Source organism: Prionailurus viverrinus, chromosome D2 (genome assembly GCF_022837055.1).
Source record: "Prionailurus viverrinus isolate Anna chromosome D2, UM_Priviv_1.0, whole genome shotgun sequence".
NCBI lineage: Eukaryota > Metazoa > Chordata > Mammalia > Carnivora > Felidae > Prionailurus > Prionailurus viverrinus.
In genome coordinates, this window is record NC_062571.1 from 19,567,427 (window position 1) to 19,593,021 (window position 25,595).

The 25,595-nt window shown below is 49.0% G+C and overlaps 1 protein-coding gene across 1 annotated transcript in view; it reads left to right on the forward strand.

The window, feature by feature from the left end:
- LOC125147471 (liprin-alpha-1-like) overlaps positions 1 to 18,859 on the forward strand; it is a 31,103-nt gene extending 12,244 nt beyond the window's left edge. The window contains exons 7-10 of the mRNA XM_047824462.1: positions 1,138 to 1,282; positions 11,496 to 11,647; positions 12,313 to 12,485; positions 18,689 to 18,859. Of these exons, the coding sequence (XP_047680418.1) occupies positions 1,138 to 1,282; positions 11,496 to 11,647; positions 12,313 to 12,481 (466 nt within the window). The 3' untranslated portion in view covers positions 12,482 to 12,485; positions 18,689 to 18,859. The remainder of the gene's footprint in view (positions 1 to 1,137; positions 1,283 to 11,495; positions 11,648 to 12,312; positions 12,486 to 18,688) is intronic.
- Positions 18,860 to 25,595: the final 6,736 nt, after the last annotated feature.

The window sequence follows — 25,595 nt, forward strand, 5'->3', positions numbered from 1 at the left end:
CAGCGGTGAAGCTAGACCACCTGAGCTCAGGTGAGCAGTTGTTCTGGGAATGGGGGGACCAGAGGAGGGGAAGGTGGTTGTGGCCAGCGGGCAGTCCCGACTTGGCTGTCTTAGAAGCAATCAGTATCCTGAGGCAGCACGTGTCAATGACGTTTCTTGAAAGGCCGCAGAGAAGAGCTTGAAGCACCACAGCGGAGACGCCCTGTCGTGGTGGCTCTGTCTCCAGGCCACAAGGGGTGACGCCAGGGGCCCCCTCTCTAGTTGATGTGAATCAGATGGGCGTGTTCTGTCTCCCGAGACCATAAGGATTGGTGAAATGGAAGGCAGCCTCTCTTCTTTTCCAGAGAGCAAGGAGCCACTGGACACCCGTGCAGGGTTCAAGTGTGGAGGGTGAGCCCGTGGCTGAGGCCGGTCACGTGCGCTGGCCGGTGCTCCTTCACAGCTGCTGCCCAGAGCTTTGTGCCCAGAGGCTTTGCTGAGGGGAGCAGCTGACAGCCCAATTAAGTGACTCCACCCTAGGGGCTCGGGGCTCCATGGAACTTTTCTGGAGACTTCTGTGGCCAAGGGGGACATTTGTCTGTTAGTCTAACTGCACAGAGGCCAGAGACGCTTTTGCCTTGGAAACACCGGGCGCATTGCCACCTCCTGTGTACGGGAGCTGCGAGGTGTGGTTCCCGAGGATCCTGCTGCGACTGCCCCTGGGGCGCCCGATAGTGGCTGGTGGAGGAAAACCTGGGGTCACCTGGCATCACAGCAAGGGCCTTGGCACACGTGGGCCGATGGCAGGTGAAGGCCAGAGGGACGTATAGGAGTGCTTTCCGGTCAGTTGGGCAGGAGGTGGTGCAGACACGCAGGACGACAGCTTGACTGGGGGCAGGCGCTGCTCCACCTCGGGGACGTCTGGGCCGTGGGGATGCGTTGCACCTGCTGGGCCCGGGAGACCCTGTCTCCACAGGGCCCGGCTAGCGGGCTTGCACTGGAGCCAGGGGCAAAGACGCCTTCCTTGGAGACCTTTTTCTCTGACCTCATTTTCCCAATGGATGGGTTCTGGCCTGGCTGACAAAGTCCACTTTTCTTTAGATAACAACCTTGGTGTGTGTGTGCGTGTTTGTTTGATTGTTTTCCTCCGTATTTCAGGCGGACGCACGTCGGCAGCATCCCAGCTTCCAGGTTCCGTCTGGCGGACAGCCCCACGCATGCCAGCAGCAGCAGCAGCAGCAGCGCGGTGTTGCGGCGCCACCGGAAAGGCCGTGTGGCCCGTCTGCGACATGAGCCTTCCAAGGCAAGGACCTCCATCCTCTGGGGGCTCTCGTGGGACCCACCTGCCTGCTCCAATGTCACCTGCCTTTTCCTCTGTCTGTGAGGCTCTTCTGGAACTAAAGGACTGATAGGATGCTTTCTCTTTTCCCCTTCCCCCATTCTTCTTTTGCTGTCTTAGAATTTACTTTTGAGAGCTTTTGTTCTTTCTTTGTGTAAAGTAGCAATGTGGATTCAGATAGGACCTAGTGTTAAGCACAGCACAATGCAAATTAGTAAGGGTTTGAAACGCTAATGAAGGTTAAATGAACATGTGTATTCATCCTTAAACAACAAAGAATTCACCTTTGGAGTTTCAGTACTTTTGTCCTTTGTCTCTTCAGCCGCGTATATTTTTATATATTTGTGTAAGTTTTGAGCACCTGTAGTCATGGAACAAGTTTGGTGCAGATATCGTCCCAGAGCTAGGGTGCAGCATGACTGAAAAACCCAGATGAGGGGCGCCGGGTGGCTCAGTCGGTCAAGCGTCCGACTGCTGATTTCTGCTCATGTCACGATCTCTGGGTTTGTGAGATCGAGACCCGGAGCCCCGCAGCCCCGCATGGGGCTCTGCGCTGACCGCGCCTGGAGCCTGCTTAGGATTGTCTCTCTCTCCCTCTCTCTGCTCCTCCCCCACTTGAAATAAAACAAAGAAAACAATAAATAGATAAAAAGTCAGAGGAGAGGCCTGCACCCCTATGTGTGCACAGTGTAGTGAGGGGAGACCAGCAGCGAATGGGAAGTAAAAGGTGATATGTGTGTTAGTTATCTATTTCTGTTTGACAGATGATTGACAAGTCCCTAGATGGGCACCTGTGGATAGCCCCAGAGTGCAAGGGTGGCTCTCTGGGCACTGCCCAGTGTGGCAGTGGAGAGAGAGAGACAGATCTGGCAGAGACCAAGCGGTGAGCTTGGTCTCAGTGAGCCAGGTGCTCAGGGAAAGGGAGCCCGGTGGCCTGGTCGTGCTGGGTGGGGCCAGGCAAGGTGGAGGCTGAGGACCACGGTGGTCTGGTCCAGGAGCCCTTGCACTAAAGCCCACTCGCCAGAGTTCCAGAGTCTGTGTAGACACAGTAGGGGCAGCTTTCTGGAGTACTTGAACTCTGGTTGGGAGCAGAGACGCAGTGCTAGCTGGAAGGAGACACAGGGTAAAAGTTCTGTGGTTTGTGTTTTGGCATTTTGCTGTTTTGCCCTGGAGCGTCTGTGGTCACTCGTGGCTGGCTCGTGTTGTTTCTCCTGTATCTTCATTTGTCATTAGAGAGTGGGGTTTTGCCCCAATAGTCATAAATTGTCGTTAGCGTATCACTGTATAGTACAGGTGGATACGGGTATGATCCAGATAATAATTTGTAAACGAAGTGTTTCTTCAAAGGAGATAAGGCACTGAGCATAGACGAACGGAATCTCGATACAGACAGCACGCTTTGCGGTGCCGACACTCGTGTTCAGGACTCCAAATCTCACGGGCTTACTGAGCACAAGTACTGCCTTCTACACTGAAACTCAGGACTCCTACAACGTGAAGCCGGCACCTGCCCCTGAGCCCGTTTTTATCACGTACCTGCCCAGGACACCCTCCTGTAACCAGCACAGTGATTTGTGAGAGGTTGTCAATCAAATTCTAGGTCAGGATTTCACATTCACGTCCAGCAGGGCATTAACAGAGTGGGTTTGTTTGGTGTTATCCAAGGTGTTGCGGGAACTTCGGCACCCCCTAGGGTGATACTGTAAAAGTGTAACTTGGTTTTCTTTTTTTTTTTTTTTTTTTTCTGAAATTTATTGACAAATTGGTTTCCATACAACACCCAGTGCTCATCCCAAAAGGTGCCCTCCTCAATACCCATCACCCACCCTCTCCTCCCTCCCACCCCCCATCAACCCTCAGTTTGTTCTCAGTTTTTAACAGTCTCTTATGCTTTGGCTCTCTCCCATTCTAACCTCTTTTTTTTTTTTTCCTTCCCCTCCCCCATGGGTTCCCGTTAAGTTTCTCAGGATCCACATAAGAGTGAAACCATATGGTATCTGTCTTTCTCTGTATGGGTTATTTCACTTAGCATCACACTCTCCAGTTCCATCCACGTTGCTACAAAAGGCCATATTTCATTTTTTCTCATTGCCATGTAATATTCCATTGTGTATATAAACCACAATTTCTTTATCCATTCATCAGTTGATGGACATTTAGGCTCTTTCCATAATTTGGCTATTGTTGAGAGTGCTGCTATGAACATTGGGGTACAAGTGGCCCTATGCATCAGTGCTCCTGTATCCCTTGGATAAATTCCTAGCAGTGCTATTGCTGGGTCATAGGGTAGGTCTATTTTTAATTTTCTGAGGAACCTCCACACTGCTTTCCAGAGCGGCTGCACCAATTTGCATTCCCACCAACAGTGCAAGAGGGTTCCCGTTTCTCCACATCCTCTCCAGCATCTATAGTCTCTTGATTTGTTCATTTTGGCCACTCTGACTGGCGTGAGGTGATACCTGAGTGTGGTTTTGATTTGTATTTCCCTGATAAGGAGCGACGCTGAACATCTTTTCATGTGCCTGTTGGCCATCTGGATGTCTTCGTTAGAGAAGTGTCTATTCATGTTTTCTGCCCATTTCTTCACTGGGTTATTTGTTTTTCAGGTGTGGAGTTTGGTGAGCTCTTTATAGATTTTGGATACTAGCCCTTTGTCCGATATGTCATTTGCGAATATCTTTTCCCATTCCGTTGGTTGCCTTTTAGTTTTGTTGGTTGTTTCCTTTGCTGTGCAGAAGCTTTTTATCTTCATAAGGTCCCAGTAATTCACTTTTGCTTTTAATTCCCTTGCCTTTGGGGATGTGTCGAGTAAGAGATTGCTACGGCTGAGGTCAGAGAGGTCTTTTCCTGCTTTCTCCTCTAAGGTTTTGATGGTTTCCTGTCTCACATTTAGGTCCTTTATCCATTTTGAGTTTATTTTTGTGAATGGTGTGAGAAAGTGGTCTAGTTTCAACCTTCTGCATGTTGCTGTCCAGTTCTCCCAGCACCATTTGTTAAAGAGACTGTCTTTTTTCCATTGGATGTTCTTTCCTGCTTTGTCAAAGATGAGTTGGCCATACGTTTGTGGGTCCAGTTCTGGGGTTTCTATTGTATTCCATTGGTCTATGTGTCTGTTTTGGTGCCAATACCATGCTGTCTTGATGATGACAGCTTTGTAGTAGAGGCTAAAGTCTGGGATTGTGATGCCTCCTGCTTCGGTCTTCTTCTTCAAAATTCCTTTGGCTATTCGGGGCCTTTTGTGGTTCCATATGAATTTTAGGATTGCTTGTTCTAGTTTCGAGAAGAATGCTGGTGCAATTTTGATTGGGATTGCATTGAATGTGTAGATAGCTTTGGGTAGTATTGACATTTTGACAATATTTATTTTTCCAATCCATGAGCAGGGAATGTCTTTCCATTTCTTTAAATCTTCTTCAATTTCCTTCAGAAGCTTTCTATAGTTTTCAGCATACAGATCCTTTACATCTTTGGTTAGATTTATTCCTAGGTATTTTATGCTTCTTGGTGCAATTGTGAATGGGATCAGTTTCTTTATTTGTCTTTCTGTTGCTTCATTGTTAGTGTATAAGAATGCAACTGATTTCTGTACATTGATTTTGTATCCTGCAACTTTGCTGAATTCCTGTATCAGTTCTAGCAGACTTTTGGTGGAGTGTATCGGATTTTCCATGTATAATATCATGTCATCTGCAAAAAGCGAAAGCTTGACTTCATCTTTGCCAATTTTGATGCCTTTGATTTCCTTTTGTTGTCTGATTGCTGATGCTAGAACTTCCAGCACTATGTTAAACAGCAGCGGTAAGAGTGGGCATCCTTGTCGTGTTCCTGATCTCAGGGAAAAAGCTTTCAGTTTTTCCCCGTTGAGGATGATGTTAGCTGTGGGCTTTTCATAAATGGCTTTTATGATCTTTAAGTATGTTCCTTCTATCCCGACTTTCTCAAGGGTTTTTATTAAGAAAGGGTGCTGGATTTTGTCGAAGGCCTTTTCTGCATCGATTGACAGGATCATATGGTTCTTCTCTCTTTTTTTGTTAATGTGATGTATCACGTTGATTGATTTGCGAATGTTGAACCAGCCCTGCATCCCAGGAATGAATCCCACTTGATCATGGTGAATAATTCTTTTTATATGCCGTTGAATTCGATTTGCTAGTATCTTATTGAGAATTTTTGCATCCATATTCATCAGGGATATTGGCCTGTAGTTCTCTTTTTTTACTGGGTCTCTGTCTGGTTTAGGAATCAAAGTAATACTGGCTTCATAGAATGAGTCTGGAAGTTTTCCTTCCCTTTCTATTTCTTGGAATAGCTTGAGAAGGATAGGTATTATCTCTGCTTTAAACGTCTGGTAGAACTCCCCTGGGAAGCCTTCTGGTCCTGGACTCTTATTTGTTGGGAGATTTTTGATAACCGATTCAATTTCTTCGCTGGTGATGGGTCTGTTCAAGCTTTCTATTTCCTCCTGATTGAGTTTTGGAAGAGTGTGGGTGTTCAGGAATTTGTCCATTTCTTCCAGGTTGTCCAATTTGTTGGCATATATGTTTTCATAGTATTCCCTGATAATTGTTTGTATCTCTGAGGGATTGGTTGTAATAATTCCATTTTCATTCATGATTTTATCTATTTGGGTCATCTCCCTTTTCTTTTTGAGAAGCCTGGCTAGAGGTTTGTCAATTTTGTTTATTTTTTCAAAAAACCAACTCTTGGTTTCGTTGATCTGCTCTACAGTTTTTTTAGTTTCTATATTGTTTATTTCTGCTCTGATATTTATTATTTCTCTTCTTCTGCTGGGCTTAGGCTGCCTTTGCTGTTCTGCTTCTATTTCCTTTAGGTGTGCTGTTAGATTTTGTATTTGGGATTTTTCTTGTTTCTTGAGATAGGCCTGGATTGCAATGTATTTTCCTCTCAGGACTGCCTTTGCTGCGTCCCAAAGCCTTTGGATTGTTGTATTTTCATTTTGTTTGTTTCCATATATTTTTTAATTTCTTCTCTAATTGCCTGGTTGACCCACTCATTCGTTAGTAGGGTGTTCTTTAACCTCCATGCTTTTGGAGGTTTTCCAGACTTTTTTCTGTGGTTGATTTCAAGCTTCATAGCATTGTGGTCTGAAAGTAAGCATGGTATAATTTCAATTCTTGTAAACTTATGAAGGGCTGTTTTGTGACCCAGTATATGCTCTATCTTGGAGAATGTTCCATGTGCACTCGAGAAGAAAGTATATTCTGTTGCTTTGGGATGCAGAGTTCTAAATATATCTGTCAAGTCCATCTGATCCAATGTCTCATTCAGGGCCCTTGTTTCTTTATTGACCGTGTGTCTAGATGATCTATCCATTTCTGTAAGTGGTGTATTAAAGTCCCCTGCAATTACCACATTCTTATCAATAAGGTTGCTTGTGTTTATGAGTAATTGTTTTATATATTTGGGGGCTCCGGTATTCGGTGCATAGACATTTATAATTGTTAGCTCTTCCTGATGGATAGACCCTGTAACTATTATATAATGTCCTTCTTCATCTCTTGTTACAGCCTTTAATTTAAAGTCTAGTTTGTCTGATATAAGTATGGCTACTCCAGCTTTCTTTTGGCTTCCAGTCGCATGATAAATAGTTCTCCATCCCCTCACTCTCAATCTAAAGGTGTCCTCAGGGCTAAAATGAGTCTCTTGTAGACAGCAAATAGATGGGTCTTGTTTTTTTACCCATTCTGATACCCTATGTCTTTTGGTTGGCGCATTTAATCCATTTACATTCAGTGTTATTATAGAAAGATACGGGTTTAGAGTCATTGTGATGTCTGTATGTTTTATGCTTGTAGTGATGTCTCTGGGACTTTGTCTCACAGGGTCCCCCTTAGGATCTCTTGTAGGGCTGGTTTAGTGGTGACAAATTCCTTCAGTTTTTGTTTGGGAAGACCTTTATCTCTCCTTCTATTCTAAATGACAGACTTGCTGGATAAAGGATTCTTGGCTGCATATTTTTTCTGTCTAGCACCCTGAAAATCTCGTGCCAATTCTTTCTGGCCTGCCAAGTTTCAAAAGAGAGATCAGTGACGAGTCTTATAGGTCTCCCTTTATATGTGAGGGCACGTTTACCCCTTGCTGCTTTCAGAATTTTCTCTTTATCCTTGTATTTTGCCAGTTTCACTATGATATGTCGTGCAGAAGATCGATTCAAGTTACGTCTGAAGGGAGTTCTCTGTGCCTCTTGGATTTCAATGCCTTTTTCCTTCCCCAGTTCAGGGAAGTTCTCAGCTATTATTTCTTCAAGTACCCCTTCAGCACCTTTCCCTCTCTCTTCCTCCTCTGGGATACCAATTATGCGTATATTATTTCTTTTTAGTGTATCACTTAATTCTCTAATTTTCCCCTCATACTCCTGGATTTTTTTATCTCTCTTTTTCTCAGCTTCCTCTTTTTCCATAACTTTATCTTCTAGTTCACCTATTCTCTCCTCTGCCTCTTCAAGCCGAGCCGTGGTGGTTTCCATTTTGTTATGCATTTCGTTTAAAGCGTTTTTCAGCTCCTCGTGACTGTTCCTTAGTCCCTTGATCTCTGTAGCAAGAGATTCTCTGCTGTCCTGTATACTGTTTTCAAGCCCAGCAATTAATTTTATGACTATTATTCTAAATTCACTTTCTGTTATGTTATTTAAGTCCTTTTTGATCAGCTCATTAGCTGTTGTTATTTCCTGGAGATTCTTCTGAGGGGAGTTCTTCCGCTTGGTCATTTTGGATAGTCCCTGGCGTGGTGAGGACCTGCAGGGCACTTCCCCTGTGCTGTGGTGTATACCTGGAGTTGGTGGGCGGGGCCGCAGTCAGACCTGATGTCTGCCCCCAGCCCACCACTGGGGCCACAGTCAGACTGGTGTGTGCCTTCTCTTCCCCTCTCCTAGGGGCGGGATTCACTGTGGGGTGGTGTGGCTCGTCTGGGCTACTTGCACCCTGCCAGGCTTGTGATGCTGGGGATCTGGCGTATTAGCTGGGGTGGGTAGGCAAGGTGCTCGGGGGCAGGAGGGGCAGGCTTAGATCGCTTCTCCTTAGGTGATCCACTTCAGGAGGGGCCCTGTGGCAGCGGGAGGGAGTCAGATCCGCTGCCGGAGGTTTGGCTCTGCCGAAGCGCAGAGTTGGGTGTTTTCGCAGAGCGAGCAAGTTCCCTGGCAGGAACCGGTTCCCTTTGGGATTTCGGCTGGGGGATGGGCGGGGGAAATGGCGCTGGCGAGCGCCTATAACTTGGTTTTCAACAAGGAGAACAGTTACAGGAAAGTTTCTAATAGGCACCTGTTAGATGTCTCTGTTCTACAAGATGCCATGTTTTAATAAGTCGTGTATGTTGTAATGGAGTTTTCCATCCCTGAGTGATAATTGGTAGTGTCTCTGGTAAATGTCGAATAACCTATTACATTCAGATGTGTGGTGGAACAAAGTGCTGCTTCCAGGCGTGGTTGTTTCTAAATCTTCTCTCAGTTATATCCGTCCTGTTGTTCTCTTTAAAATATGTTTGCCTCGTTTGGTCTTGGAAATTGTAGCTTCCAAGTGTGCAGTAAATCTGATTTCTCTTCCTTTCTTTGCATGCCTCTGTCAGCCTAGTGATGTAAGGAAGCATCGGAGAAAGCGAAAGTGTTTCGTAGTGCAACCTAGCTGTGTTTGTCTGTGGTGTGGGGGAGAGTGCCCGTCTCTTCACAGTGAGCACCACAGCTGGGTAAGGACGAGCGGCTGGCGTGTGCGGGGAAGTACAGGAGCCACTGGGAGCTCGAGCGCGGCGTGCGGTTTCCACGGTACCTGCGACGGCCACCAGAGCTCACCGTTGTCTCGCGTTTGTGTCTTGCTCGCTGCGCTGCGTACTTAGTTCCATGAGACATAGAAGTTTCTAGGAAGAGAAATTACTGAAGCAGAGGCATAGAGTTTCGATTTCGAGATCACCACTTTTGACAGCCGTAGCCAGCAGCATTCAGAGAGCTCTTAGGGTTCGCCACCTGGTGTGTGCAGTGGTTTAGGATCCTGTGACCTGGCCCTCACAGACATCCCCGCGAGCCACAGCTTGTGTGGTTAGCCCATTTCCAGATGTGCAACCAGAGCCTGAGAGCCTGGGTCCTTTGCATGAGGACACTTTGCAGGGCAAACACTGGCCACGACACCACTCTGCCACATACCCCACCTTTGCTCGGGCGCCCTTCTCCCATTTACAGTGCCCTTGCTGGGACAGGCCACCTCCTGTGTCCAGAGGACAATGATGTGGGTGTGCCCATTCTCACGGGGAAGCGCCATGCCTCGGGACGGAACCCTCGACCAGAGAGTCCGTCTCATAACTGGGATGCCTTGCTCCCTGGACCGGACCCCCATCTCAGACCTTCCCAGCCATGCGCTGACAGGGCCGTGCCTCTGATACACAGCTGGGCGGCAGCTGGGGGAGCCCCTCCACTGCACAGACGGTGTGTCCGTTCAGTTGAATTCTTGCGTTCAAGTGCCAGTTCTGTCCCTGGTTGTTTTGTGACCGGGGTGTATTCATCACCGTCTTTTTTTCCTGCTTTGGTCTCCTGGTAAGGGAGGACAGCGAAAGGTTCATGGCCCTTGCAGTGTCCACACCCTGCCCCTCGGTGCACGGTCCTCAGAGATCAGGAGCTCACATCGGCGCCGGGGCACAGAACACGCCCTGCATTCTGCTGGCTCGTGCTGCCTTTTCTTCGGTAGCAAGACTTTCTCAAGGAACAGAGGGTCGTGTGATGAACACCCAGGCAGGACGGCCTGCTCCCGCAGCTCACTGATGGTTACTTGGAGGGCTCTTTGGAGGTTTTGGGGGATGAAGTCTAGGTGTACGGGCAGTGGGTGTCAGGTCCATGCAGACAGGGCCAGCACGGGCGTTGCACTTCCCAGCCTGGCGGGAGCCTCCCGTTTTGGTTGAGACTGAAATGGCCCATAGGCACAAGTCTGGCAGGACCCAGTGCTGGGCGGGGGCCTGTGTGTGGACTGCGCTGTGACACAGGGGAGGGTGTGCTCCCGGAACCCTCCGTCTCTGCTCACCTCATAGCCTGGTCGCTAGTGTGGCTCCCTGTCCTGTTCCCTTTTGGGTTTGTTTTCTCCATATCCTTGCTTCCACCTGGGTATGAAACCTACTTGTGTTGAGCCAGTCTGACCCTGTTTGGTTTTATGTGGATAATTTGTAGCCTGTTAAGGTAGCCTTTTGTTGTCTGATGATTGTCAGGAAATCAGGAGAGGAGGCAGGTGTTTTGGAGCTGTTGGTTAAGCTTGTGTCTTCCCTGAGCTCAGCTCCACTTGGTGCTGACCGCCATGGGTGTCCCGAGCCCCATGCAGCTTCGGAGGCCCTGGTACAAACCCAGTTGGCTGTGCCTGTCTCACCAGTCCTACACGTGTGTCTCGTGAGATCCGGCCCTGCCTCACCACCAGGACCTGTCAAGGGTCGTAACGCTGGCGGGTCCATGGCCCCACGGTCCTTTCCAGGGCCCACAGCCACATAGCCGCAGACCCACAGCCTGTCACACAAGGAAAAATGGAGTCTGAAGGGGTTCATTTGTCGTGACGGCAGCCAAGGGACGCTGTGTCTCCACCGTGTCGAGCAGACTGTCTGTAAGCTGCAGATGAGTCCATCAGTTTGTAACATCAACCGAAATGTCCCCGAGAAGCAGAAGTCAGACCCGAGTGTGGGGTCAGGGGGTTGGGTGCCTTGTCACTTTACACACGTCCCCGTAGATTCCAGCCTTGCATCGCCACCAGAGGTGACAGTGGATTAGGCCACAAGCTCGCTCCACTTCCCCCAAACAAAGAGCTTTGGACAATCGTGCATGGGAGGGCTCTGTGCTCACCAGGGTTTGCCCTGAATGGCGTCAGGAAACAAATACCTTCCTTTTCAGCTGGCCGTGGTGTATGGTGACATGGTTTGGGTCTCCGCCTCTACCTTCTGTGGCCAGGCTCCTGGTGGTGGGAGGTCCTGGGGAGGGTACACCCCTCGGTGCAGATAGGCTGGGGGTCTCAGTGGGCCCACTGCCCGGACGCGAATCCACCCTTTCGCCTGGCGTTAGGCCGATCCTAGGAAGTCGTTTTGGACGCTGCACAAAGCACAGCTCATAGCTTTTCAAATGAGTTGCTGGCTGTGATTTCAGGGCTGTGTGCTCCTCTGTCTGGGTGCACGGTGAACTCATGTCACTCTCCTCTCCACCCCACAGTTGCTGCCTTTGGAGGAAGAGTCACAAGATAGCACGGCAAGGACACGATGTGTACCGTCAGCTCCTTCTTCCCAGAGGTCCCTGAGCTTGGACAGGCTGCAGCAAGGGGCACTGCACAAGGCCAGCCACGAGGACATCAGGGATGCCACAAAGTAAGGGGCACAGGCATCGTAGGCGACATGCCTGTGCGCTGGTTTTCAGCTCTGAGAAACCTTTGATCTCTACATGGGGGAGAAAGGGTCGGAACAGCGATTCCAAAGAGAGGCCAATGAACTGAGTTTACGTGCACGTCATTCTTGGGATACCTGCCTGGGTGCCCTGGGTGTGGCCAGCAGAGCAAAAGGCAGGGGGAAAAGACCAGAGTCTTGTGATGCTGGTGGCTGTAGGGCAGCCTCGTTTGCTCAGATCCTACGCACCAGCCGTCCTGAGACCTCCCTTTTCCTCCCGGTGGATCCAGGGTGACATGCTCCCTAGGGCTCCTCCCCTGGGCCACACTGTGCCCTGTGGGGCTGTCAGGAGCCATGCTCTCTTCCCCCCACCCCCACCAGGCAGCTCCAGCAGCCTCTCTGTTCCTCGCACCACGTCCTGGGGTGGCTCAGGTGTGCATGTCCTCCGTGCTCCCGGGTCACGGCCAGGGTGGGGTGCCGAGCGTTCTCAACCCAAGGTGCTTGGACTCCAGATATACTTGGGAGGGAGAGAGTGTCAGCTCCCAGGGCGCAGCCCTCCCTAGAAGCTGGGGGATTGTGCTTCTAATCACGTGGGGCGGTGTGTCGTGTGACGAGCACACGTGGAAGATGCTCTCCTGTGCGTCCCCCAGATCCCCAGGCTCTCGGGATGGCCCCTTGAGCAGCCTCAGCAAAACTAGCAATAGCCAGGACTCACTGACCAACGCACCCAAGAAGAAGGGCATCACAAAATCCATCCGCTGGTTGCTCACCAGAAGACAAAAGGTCCACCCCAGCCACGCTAGCGACGAGCCTGCCTGACCAGGTTGGTGTCCCCTGCGTGTTTCCAGCGTGTGGGTGGTCTTACTGGCCTCATTCCTCTAGATCCGTGGTCTCTCTGCCTGCAGACCCCTCCCCGTGTCGGGAGACCTCACGTGGCTGTGGACACCCCCCACCTCCCATTTCATCACTCTGCTTCCCCACAGCCACTGGATTGGAGCCACTGAATTGAAAACCCTTCCCAAGGTGCCCTGGGACTCAGCAAATTGGGCGGACAAGCTGAAAAACACCAAAAACTTTAAAAAATAAGCATTGTGTTTCTTGTCACCTTGCTGAGCACTTTTCAGCTGTACCTGTTTTTAAAGCAGTAGCTGTTCGTTTGTTCAATAGACTCTATAGCTGCAAAGCAGTATTATGTCCTCCACGGACATAAAAAGGCCTCCAGGGCCTTTTGCTCCTGGAACCATGCTGGGAAAATTCGGTCCCTTAGATGTTGCCGGTGTGTTTACTTCCACATCCTTATACTTTCTGTAATGAAAACATTAAGATTCGTGAAAGTGCCCTCTGGCTCTCACACCCACTGCTCCCAGAAATGTGTATGTCTTGTAAGTCCAGAGGTCACAAAATTGGCCAAAACATTTCAATGTGTTTCCTACGTTTCTTTTGTCATCTTCGGGAGGTACGGTTTAAGTACTTGGTCATATGAGGACAGCGTTTATTGAGTCGTTTGCCCCAGCATTTGATTCAGTTTCACAGAGTGTGTGTAGGTGACTTTCTCCGGGGCTGAGATGTTCAAATCGCTGACTTGGGTTCTGGGTTACCATAGGTATAACGCAGTGTCTGAGAGTGGATCATACCGTGGTCTCTGTGGACATGCATGGCCTGTCCCAGAAACATACGGTTGACCCTTGAACAGCCAGGGTTTGAAGATCAGGTCCACTTGTATGCAAGTTATGTGTTTCCATGCAGTAGAGTATTGTAAACGTATTTTCCCCTCTTTATGGTTTTCTTAATCACATTTACCTTGTTTTATGAAGGAATACAGCATATACACGTCACTTATAAAATATGTGTTAACCGACTGTTTCTGGTAAGGCTTCTGGGTACAGTGGGCTATGAGGAGTGAAGTTCTCAGGGAGGTGGCGGTGAGGTAGAGCCCCATAAGGCTCCACGAAAGGTGCCTAGTGTTGACAATGTCCGCCTCAGGAGAATGAGTCTCAGAGTTCTTACAGAGTTCTTACAGAGTTCTTACAGAGAAATGTAATAACGATCTGTAAGTGTTTTAAGCGTGTCCATGTGTTTGAACAACTGTTATTTTACCTAGTGAAAGACCTTGGAAATGAACTGGGTATATGTGTTTCCTGTACTGTGTACTTCATTTTAAATCTCTTCACAGTTGACAGAAGCAGTCTTTCACCAGAAGTAACTAGTGAATCATCTGGTGATTTTTCGATGTCTCCTAAAGGAGATGCAATATTTATTACTTTGCGTGAAAGTGAGGTGTCCCGTCACAGTCTCTTCATATGCTGGGGAGTCTTTTCAGGTTTCTCTGATTTTCAACTGAGTCCACAAGGCGGGCTTTGCGATTAGAACTGAGACGTTTGTGTTGAAGTGACAAGGTGCCCAGGCTCGGGGCCAACAGTGTTGTCTGACGGGAGGAAGGTTTTCCAGAACACCCGGAGTGTGCAGCTGAAGCATAGGCTTGGGGCACAGAGCGGAGATCCTTGTCCTGCATCACAGGGTGTGGATGTGATGGAGAGAGCTTTCGGCAGCCACCGTGGCCATGGGTGTTTACTGTCGGCAGAGGTGCTGGTTTGGAGGAAGGACCCGGTGATTCGCTGGGTCCTATCGATTGGCCTTAAAGAGGAGGCCAACAATCGCGTAGACGGTGGCGTTCACGGCACGTTGATGGCCTTAGACGGGACCTTCGATGTCACCGCCCTGGCGCTTCTGGTGCAGATCCCGACCCAGAACACACAGGTGACACCGGGCCGTCTGCACCCGCCCACTGCTCTCCTGCTGGAGACCCCGCAACCTGTATTGGAGCAAGGCAGCGCGTAGCTTCACCGCACAGCTAGTCCTCTCTCCCCAAACCCGGTCTGTTTTGCGCGGCACGGAGTCCTCGGTGCTGCCTCCTCCTGCCTGAGCTCTGCCTGTCCCTTCCCCTCACAGGCTCGTGAGACTGGCGTGCGTTTAGCTCTTATGTGGAGAGAGAAACACTCTTGCTTCGTGTGCCACGTGGAAGTTTCATGGCTTCTGTTTCTGATTTCCCTGTGGAATTCTGTTTGACTCATGGGCTCAGTGGAGAATCAGGAATCTTTTGATCCTTCTACAGAACACTGTACACCTTTGGGAATGCCCTCAGTGTCCCCACTGCAAACCCCCCTCCACGGCACCCTTGTCTAATTTCCCGGAGAGCATGGACCCCTCTCCCCAAAGGCCCATTCCTGTGGGCTTCCTGGGGGGCTCAGATGATTCGGCGCTCGACCCTTGCTTTGGGCTCAGGTCATGATCTCCTAGTTGGTGGCGTCGAGCCCCAAGTCGGGCTCCGTGCCGACAACTTGGAGTCTGCTTGGGATTCTCTCTCTCCATCTCTCTCTGCCCCTCCCCTGCTCATGCTGTCTCTCTGCCTCTCAAAGATAAGTAAATCAAGCCCATTAATGGACTCCACATTAACATCTCTGATTGAAAATACACTATTAGGATTCAATGGGTATTGTTTTGAGTTTGAAGTCTTGGTTTCGACGCTATTGCAATATGTTGTCATCCTTTAGATTGACATAACTTTTGGGGTGTTGGCTCGTGACTTCAGCCTCGTACTATCTTGGAATGGGAGCTGAACCACCTTTTGGTCATGGGGACTGACCAAAGGGTTGGTGAAATAAGTTTTCAGCCTAATGATCTCTAAATTTGCGTTAACTGTTAAGTATTATATTTGGGCATGCCTGGCTGGCTGAGTCAGAGGACAGCGTGACTCATAATCTCTGGGTTGTGACTTTGAGCCCTGTGTTGGGGGTAGAGATTTCCTAAAAGTAAAATCAGAAAAAAAAAAAAAAGGAACGTAGATTATTATGTTTGTAGGAATCATGTACCAGACTACTCTTCCAAATGCGGAGATAATTTTACCTTACAAGTTAAGCTTAGCTCTTAATTTATTAGCAAATGAGCTTCAGGGCGCCTGTGTGGCTCAGTTGGTTAAGTGTCTGACTTTGGCTCAGGTCATGATCACACTGCTTGTGAGTCTGAGGCCAGCATTGGGCTGGCTGCTGTCTGCGTGGAGCCTGCTTTGGGTCCCCTGTCACCCTTTCTATCTGCCCCTATCTCACTCACACACAATCGTTCTCTCTCTCTCTCTCCCTCTCTCTCTGAAAATCTAACAAACAGGGGTGCCTGGTAGCTCAATCATTTAAGCATCTGAGTCTTGCTTTCAGCGCAGGTCATGATCTCACACTTCGTGAGTTTGGGCCTCCCGTTGGGCTCAGTGGTGACAATGGGGATTCTGCTTGGGATTCTCTCTCTCCCTAGCCCTCTGCCCTTCCACAACTCATACTGTTTGTGTCTCTTTCAAAAATAAATAAATGTACCTGCAAAAACGTAAAAAACACCCAAACCAACGAGCTATTGAGAAACCAATATTTTAACAGAGGTGAGGAGTTTGGTTTCTTTCCTTTTGGTATTTGACTTTTGATAGTCTTGAGAAATATTTTTCACATCATAACACATTGACGGCAGCCTGGCAATAGAGCCTGTAAGTTGCCTTTGGGGGCGGCTGGAGGTCTCTCTGCAGTCCAGGGCCCTGTGCTCTGCGGGAAGGTTACAGTCGTTTATTTAAAAAGACACGAAGTGTTGATTTCTCCTTATACAACACCAGGACTGATTTACTCCCACACCACTACTTAAGACTGTCTTCGTTGCCATAAGAACACTCGAGTGTGACGAGAATAGGACACGTGAAAGGGTGCGGTGGGACTGTCCTAGCGTGTAGCACTGTCCGCAGCTTAAAGACTGTTTTGAAAACAAAAAGGTAGTATCTTCTATAGCAGGAAGGTGATTTCACAAAGACAGTGCGGCAGGTCCAGTCAGCCCAGGACTGTCCTGACTTGTGCCCGGTCAGTGTCCTGGCACAAATATGGCCCTGCCTCCTTTACCGCCTGGGGCAGCCGTCTGGGCAGGGGGCCCCCAATGGCTGTCAGGAATGGGGGTAAACAGCTGTAAACAAACTTGCAGAGTGAGGTCATTTTAAAGGGCTGGTAACCTTACTATATATTTTTGGTTTTCATTTCACAATGTGTCCTGTAATTTCCCAGGATGATGATAGAAGCTTCAGGAGGGCACCTTCTTAGAGATAGCAATGTAGATCAAGACACTGTTGACTTACCTGCTGGGTCAGCAGAGACTCTCCCTGCAGGCTTCTGGGTCACTTCCTCTCTGTCCTCTATGCAGCCAGAGAAGATGCTGCTGGTCTGTATGTGACGTGCTGCTCTGCCCCAGCCTCTTGCCGGAGGTATGGGAGGCTCTTGGGTTGGAATGTGAACACTGGTGGAGAATGGCCGACTTAATATGTAACAAGGCGTTCAGATGCTATGGCATGCTCAGGCTCAAATGATCTAAGGTTACTCCTCACTTCTGCTTATCAAAGGTTCACAGTGAAAGAGATTTTTTTAACTTTTCTATCTGATGGAATATTAGCGTATTCTCTCAACTACTACAACTAGGCATCGTGGGTGTCCTCAGAGCATTGGACCAGCCTCAGAGCGACACTTGCAGAGCTATGTATGTGATGGGCAGCCCTGGCCCCTCTTTCACAAGATGGCAGATGGACACGGCGAAAGTGTTTTCATGGCCTCTACTGCCCCATTGCTATTTGAGAGTGAACTCCCGGGGACCCCCCCGGCTGCTTGCGGGTGGAGAGAACCCCACTCAGAAGTGCCCCGGGAGCCCTCAGTGGTTGCTGCTGTGGTTTGGAATGTGTGTGGCTGTATTTGTGCCCTCATGTGCTATTTCAAGACTAACCGCATGCTGCATTTGCACGCTGCCCCTTGTGTTGCTTGGAGCAGGCATAGTATCTGCACCACAGAGGCTAGATTCAGGCAGTCATGTCTTAATCCTGCCGACACTTCCTGTTGGTGAGTAGAGGGCACCGTCCATGCAGGCCACAGTCGGACACCCTGTGTCCTGTCTGCGCAATGTCCATGTGAGCCAGGACAGCCGCAGCAGGCTCACTTAGAGACGTTCAGAAATACACGGACACGCAGACGCACATAGACAGACTCACACACACATACACGCACACGCACACACACACACATGCACACACACACACACACACACACACATGAGCTTCTCTACACCTGCTAAGAGGATTCTGGTGTTTGTGTGCTTACACTTAAGAGGTTGGTGTGTTCTCAGTTTTTCCGGAGAAAACTGTATTTCCACTCTTTTCGTAAAAAAAGAAGTTTGGCTTCAGTGTCTGCTAATGTCTTTTGTGGTAGGGAGGCAGGATTGCTGTCGAAGCAGTAGGAGATTTTCCAGGTCTGAGCTGACCTTCCTGGTCGTTCGGGAGCAAGTGGCACTGGCCTTTGCCTGGTCTGGTGGAGCTCCTAGGTCAGCAGGCCCTGGCTGGCTTATTTTACGCACACCTCCTTGAATGAACCAGGCCCAAGAGGATTTTAGTCCTCACGTGAGTGACGCTGGTGGCCTCTCACTTGAGAGATTAGCTTTTAAAAGTGGAAGCACATTGCCCTCTGAGGGGCTGAGTTTGAACTTGGAGATTTCGGGTGTGGGCCCCGGAACCCAGCCGTCTTCTCCCTGATCTGAGGGCCTCAGGGCGGGGGTGGGCTTTGTTCTCCTCTCATTCTGTTTTCCTGTCTCAGCCACAGTGTTTGATTGTTGGGAGCTCCTGGCTGGAGGCCAGGTGGAGCCTATGACACTTGAACTTAGGGTAGTGAGTTTGAGCCCCATTTTGGAGTGGAGATTACTTAAAATCCTGAAAAAAAAAAGAATATTTGATTGATTCCTTCATCTTGTTTTTTTTTTTAATTTGGTAACTTTCAGTCTTAAGCCAGTATGAACTCAATCGAATAATTCTCATTGGTAATGCAAAATGCTTCATATGTTCTCTAGATTCTCAAATCTCTTCAGCCAGGAAGGTCTTTGGGGAGGGGGGGCACGTGCTAGGCCCCACCTGGGGCCCTGGAAGGTGCTTTTCGGGCTGTTGTCTTAAGACTGATTCTTTCCTTTATCTTGCAGTTTACCCACACTGCTTCCACCGATGGTCTTGCAGCACGCAGAGCCCAGCAGCGACTACATTTGAAACTTCAACCAGATCTTTCATCTGTTAATCCTTGTTATATGGACCCTGAGATATTTTATTACAGTATTTAATTACTGAAAAATTCGTGAATAGGATCGAGAAACTCATTTAGCATTTAATGTTTGTACATTTCTGTAAATTTGTCACTCCCTATAGATTGTTCCTTACTTTCATATATATCCGGGCTATAAATATCCTTTGGAATCAATTGATGTTCTTATATCTCAGTTTAGTCTTTCAAGTGTATGTACTATCATGGTTGTATGTATAAATCCTACGACAAATACAGGGCTTTTATAACCTGTGCACGTATTGTAATTATCATTGTTTAATTGTTTGTTAAGAAACCCTGACAGAGAAAAGGATTTTACCACGTTTGCAAAGATCACCGTGACACAGCCTGCATTATCCTTTACGAATGTCCCTTAGCTCTACACCCATGGTTTTGATATAATCAGACTTAATTTGCAGCAATTGTCATTGTATTTTAATGACTCACCTTAACTACACTTTTTCTAGCAAGAAATGCTTTCTTCTGCAGTGTGAACAGATTAAAAATATCTGGTGTTAACTATCAGCTAAAGAAACTTGGAGTGGAAAGCTGATGGAAACACTGTGAAAATCTCCCAGGCCGGTATGCTGTTTCTGAGCCTGGTCCCTGGGGGCCTGGGCAGTTTGCCTGGAGTGACCCGCACAACCTGGGAGCTGAGGCCCCAGAAAGCCTGGGTGGGGCAACCTGGCCGCCTCTTCCCCAAAACCCTGCCCGCCCCGTTCTCCCCCGCAACCCGAACCTTAGACCCCTGGCAGCGGAACTCTCAGAGGACCAATCAGGGTGCACTTATCCCCCACCTCGGGCCAGGGTGCTGGGTGCTCAGCACAGAGCAAGATGCAAGATCCTGGAAACAATGTAGTGCAACTCTAATAAAGGCCTTATTGTTCTTACGGAAATCAGCTGTTTAGATTTGTTTGTAAACAAGTTTAAGGAGTGGACCTCATTTTCCATTTGTGGATTTTATTTAATTTTTTTATGTTGCTTTATTATTGAAAGACAGAGAGAGAGACAGAGCATGAGCATGGATGCTGCAGAGACAGGAGAAGACAGAGAATCCGAAGCAGGCTCCAGGCTCCGGGCTGTCTGTCAGCACGGGGCCCGACGTGGGGTGTCCTCCACAGGAGGGCCAAGTGCCCAGACCCTAGGGTGGCGGCCCCGGAATCAGTGCAGCCGGGGGCCCAGGCAATAGGCCAACAGGGCAGGGCGACTCTTCCACGGTCAGGGCCAGCTGAGGCTGCTCTTCCTCCAGGACCCCAGGAGACTGGAGTGTGTGCGTGTGCGCATGTGTGTACAGGCGCGTGCTTTCCACCCAGTCTCCACTCCTCTTCCATCCTGTGTGTGGGCTTTCCTGTCCTGCTGCTGTCCTCTCAAGGTCCCAAGAAGTGCCCAGGGCTGCATCCTTCCCCATCGTCTCAGCCCCTGGCACCCACTAGGCTGCTTCTCCCGAAGCTCAGACCCAGTGCTGAGTCTTACACCAGCCGGTGTGGCAGGCGGGAGGGTCTGCCCGCACCGGGGGCTGGCAGCCACCACCAGGCCAACTCATGAGGCTCTGGCACAAGATCCCTGTCGCTCAGCTGACTCTGGGACGGTTCCTTCCCTCCCTGCCACAGAGAGGCTGCACACAGGGTTTTGGGGACACGCACCGGGGCACATCCAGCAGTTAGAGGGTACGTTGGCCTGTCCTGTGCAACCGGTGGCCACCGTCCCACTGGCTTGGAGTGTCTTTGGTGTGGCCGGCCAGCCATCCTCAGAGGAGGCGAACAGAACCTTTCTTCACTGGCGCTGAGGGGTGCCCCACAGCCCAGCCTCCAGGCCTTAGTGCCATGGCTCTGGTTTCCAGGCCAGGATGCTCTCAGAAAATTAAGTAAAAGCTATTTTTAAACTTATAATGAGAACAAAATAATGGAAATTGCTTTAAAAATCATTAACTAGGGGTGCCTGTGTGGCTCAGTTGGTTGAGCGTCTGCCTCTTGATCTCGGCTCAGGTCATAATCTCACGGTTTGTGCGGTTTGAGCATGGCATCGATCTCTGCGCTGACAGCACGGACCCTGCTTGGCATTCTCTCTCTCCCCCCCCCGCTCACGCAAGTGCTTGCTCTCAAAATGAACGTAAAGGAAAATAAAAAATAAAAAAATTTAACTTGTAATTAAAGCAGTGACTAAGGGATTGTCACGTTGCACAAATAGAGGGTTGAGGATGTCTTCATCTCCAACACCTTATTTTCTTTTTTATGTTACCTTTTAAATTTTGTGAAAGTTGTGTTCATTTCGACAGGGACAGAGAGAGAGAGAGAGAGACGAGGAGGAGGGGCAGAGACAGAGGGAGAGAGAATCCCAAGCAGGTTCCTCACTGTCAGCACAAACCCGACATGGGACACAACTCTCACCAACAAAAAGGTCATGATGTGAGCTGACATCAAGAGTCAGAAGCTACACAGACTGAGCCACCCAGGTGCCCCTAATTTTGATTTATTTTTTAAGATTTTAAGCAACGTCTGCACAGACCCTTGACCCTCCTACAAGAGTTGTATACTCCCCTGAGTGGCAGCTGAGTGACCCTGTTTTTTTTACTTTTTCAAATGTTTTAATGTTGGTTTATTTTTGAGAGGGAGAGAGAGACACACACACAGAATGTGACTGGGGGAGGGGCAGAGATAGAGGGAGATACAGAATCCAAAAAAGGCTCCATGCTCTTGGCTTTCAGTACAGAGCCTGATGCAGGGCTTGAACTCACCAATGGTAAGATTATGACCTGAACGGAAGTTGGACACTCAACTAGCTGAGCCACCCAAGGGCCCCTGTTTTTAACGTTTTGCCCAAAGTGCCACCACACTCATTATTTCAAGAGAAACTGTGGTTGCCCCCACCTTGGTTTTCACTCCCCTCCCTACCCCATGTGATACTATTCTAACCATTTCCTCCCCTTGCTTCCCTAGAAACTCATTTGTGGCCAGTGTGAGCCCTGGCAAATCCATTTCAGATTTACCCGGTGGCATCTAGGTAATAAAGCGATATGTATAGCTCAGCCACGTGGATTGCAAGGAGGACAACACAAAGGGCTCACGGTGCCACCGTATGTCCCAGTATTTACAGGTGCACTCACCCACCATCTGGGAATTCGACGCCCTGGGTTAGGTCAGGGTATGCATCAATGATTAAGTGACCATGTGGTTTGATACTGGTGGAAGATGGGTGATGCATTCATGAAGGTTTACTGTACATCTTCCTTTGACATTTGTGCAGAAGTTTCTAGAATAGAAAACGTTAGTGGTTGTTTAGGGTTCCTCTCCATGCGATAGATGGTCTCAGCCTGGAATGAGTGCTCCCTGGCCCTCACTTTGGAACGTAAAGTAGCCCGGGTTCGAACTTTGAGCTGCACCCTCAGCGGAGACACGTCTCCCATCACAAACCAGCGTGCAAGTGCCGATTCCATCTTGGCCCTGCTTTCACATTTTGATTCCTGTGACATCAGGATGCGTCCTACAAGTGGTAACATTGTAGACTTGCTGAAAAGTGGCCTATGATGACATCAACGTCACGATGGGAGGTAGGTGCTTCGCTACGACTCCCTTTGAGAGGTGGAATCTAAGGCCTCCCCTTGAGCCTGGGCCGGGCTCAGTGATGTGCTTGTCGAAATGGATGTGTAGATGGGATGCCGGGGACCCTGTGGTTCTTGTGTGTGACAGAGTGGCTCATGGATGTAAGTGACATATGCTTGAGACTGGCTTGTTTCTAGGGAAAGAGGGCACTTTATTTCTCTGCTCTGTAATGTCTAACCGTGGGGTGCCTGTCGAGGCTGCTGTATCATTTCTGGGAGTTGGTGGGGAGTCAGTGGCTTGACGGATTGGTGTCTTCATCTCTGGGCAGTAACCATTACTGTTCATTAGAATTGCAGCCGTCTTCTCTCTTTGCTCCCAGAAGCTCCCTGCTTTTCATGCAGACAGCATTCCCTGTGCTTTGTCTCCCAGCTGCAACACAGTCCCTTCAGAGAGCTTTCCTTGGGTTATGTAATGATCGATTGATTGATTTATTAATGTTTGTTCCTTTTTGAGAGAGGAAGACAGGGTGAGCAGGGGAGGAGCAGAGAGACAGGGAGACACAGAATCAGAAGCAGGCTCCAGGCTCCTAGCTTACAGCACAGAGCTGGACGAAGGGCTCGAATCCACAAACCTCGAGATCATGACCTGAGTCGAAGCCAGACGCTTAACCTACTGCGCCACCCTGGTGGCCATTTTGTGTGTGTGTTCGTGTGTGTGCATGTGTGTGTTTGCGTGTGTATGTGTTTAACTCACAGTAATATAATTTTATCACTTGTAGCAAAGTCTTCATTTGCAAGGAACAAAGACTGGAGGCCATGAGGAGATGTATGCTGGCAGGTTGCAGCAATGATTTCTGTTGGCACGAAGAGAAAACTTTATGCAGCTACAAATCTTTGGAAACTTGTCATTTTCTGTATTTTCTCAATGTGTCTGAAAACCGGTTGAGCTATTTGGTTAGTCAAATGCACTTCCTCCTTCCCTCCTTCGGATTTCTTCACAAAGCCGTGTGAAGTGTGGGAGGATGTCCTGGAGTCCTGAAAAGGTTTGCACGCCTGACAACTTGCCCTGGCGGCAGACGTCCTCTTGAGGTTTTTACTCTTCATCGTGTGACCCACGGATCCCTCCAGATGCCTGGGATTTCCTCAGTGGATCGCTGGGTTTCAGAGAGAGACCTGTGAGCAGCCTCTCACCTTGATCCAGGAAGAAAGGTCTGTGCCTTATCAAAATGAATGAAATATCGCCATTTGCAGTTACATGCATGGAAATGGAGGATATTATGCTAAGTGAAATTGGTCAGAGACAGACAACAATCATATGACTTTCCTCATATGAGGACTTCAAGAGACAAAAGGGATGAACATAAGGGAAGGGAAACAAAACTAATATAAAAACAGGGAGGCGGACAAAACAGAAGAGACTCATAAATATGGAGAACAAACTGAGGGATACTGGAGGGGTTGTGAGAGGGGGGGATGGGCTAAATGGGTAAAGGGCACTAAGGAATGTACTCCTGAAATCATTGTTGCAGTATATGCTAACCAATTTGGAGGTAAATTTTCAAAAATAAAAAAAATAAAATTACAACAAAAAAGAAAAAAGAAAGGTATGTCCCTTGTCACCATTGTGTTCCCTCCACTCAGAACACAGGAGTGAGTCCCTGAGCAAGGAAAGGGAGGCGATTCTCCCTTTGGGTGTGCAAAGATCAGATCAGGACAGAAATTTTCTGAGAGGATATTTTGTTGTTTGAAAGGTATAATCAAGAGGGCGCCTGGCTGGCTCTGCTGGAATAGCCTTGACTCTTGATCTCGGGGTCATACGGTTGTGAGTTTGGGCCCCACGTGAGGTGTAGAGATTACGTATACATTTAATAAATAAATAAATAAATAAATAAAACAAATAATTAATTAATTGAATAACATTTAAAAAATCCAGCCCGGTTTCCAGTGATGCCTGTAGTTTCCAAGGAGAACTCTGGAGCTGGGGAGCAGGAAGCATGTGGACGGTGGGCAGGGCTGCCAGGCAGGATGTGAGGAAGGAGGCACAGGTGCTCCCCCTGTCCATTCGTGTGACCGTTTCCTCTGGCCCGAACTGCAGGTGGCTGAATTCCTGCAGTTGGGTGGCCTCTGTCCAGCTCAGGGCCGTGGGACCCACTTGACTGGAGAGGCAGAGACTGTGGGCAAATCACACAACTTTGGGTTAGCCGTTCTTTCATTTGTGAATGGGCTCCCTGGGACGACACTATCTGGGTTCCCCTCCCAGGGCTGAGAGTTGAGTCTGCTGTCTAAAAGGCGGCAAGGGCAGATTACATCTGGGAAATTCTTGCTGGTCTTGGGGCACCTAGACAGAGTGGAACTTTGAAGTGGTGGCTTTGAAGGGACAGTGTGGATCCTTCCTTACCTGCTGGCAAAATGTTGCCCGTTCAGGGGACAGTGACAGAGGTCCCACCTGGACACTTGAGAGCTGAGCCCTGATTTGCCCCTCGCTGCCATCCCGGATTTGGACTTGAAACCCAGTGGAGCTGGAGGGGGTGGGTGCAGACGGGCTATTGTTCTGGCTGAATTCAAACTACAAGAGCACAGGTGTGGCACCCCAGAATGCACCTACTGGTGTCCCCGGTTCAGACACGTGGGTGGAGCTTCAGCTTGATCGACTTCAAAAGGACGTTCAGTTGCTTCCTGGCCCCGGTGAAATTTTACCAGCGCTGGTGTGGAAGACGAGTCGGTTCTCATACATAGTCTTCTCTTGAAACACTTAGAAGTTCGAGATTGCATTTGCGCGTGGGAAAAGTCTTGTCCTGTTTAGGTGTGAGGCGGCTGTCCCTTGTCTCTGTGCCAGATGGACCCTTCCAGCTCTGATGTGCTGGAGGAAGAGCGGACAGACCAGCCTCTGAGCTACCCAGTAGGAGAAAAGTCCGCATTGTGCGAGCCAGAGATTTCCCCGGAGAAGTGTTGAAGCAGCCCTCTAATAAATCACTTGAAACAATGGAGGTGTCAGAGCCCGAGTTATGGACGTCACTATTACCCTTCCAGGAAGTACTTGAAATCAAAACGGGTCCTGTTGTTTCTCTGAAGTGAGAAAGGCCATGTAATTTGACATTCCCTCATGTTGTTGGGCTCCTTCCTGTTTGGGTAACACTGTTGTTAGGACATAGTGAAGGCGTGAATTCTTTCTTGCTAGCTTGCCTTCTTGCTTTCTTGCTTTCTTGCTTGCTTTCTTCCCTGCTGATTTCTTGCTTTCCTTTCCTTTTGAATA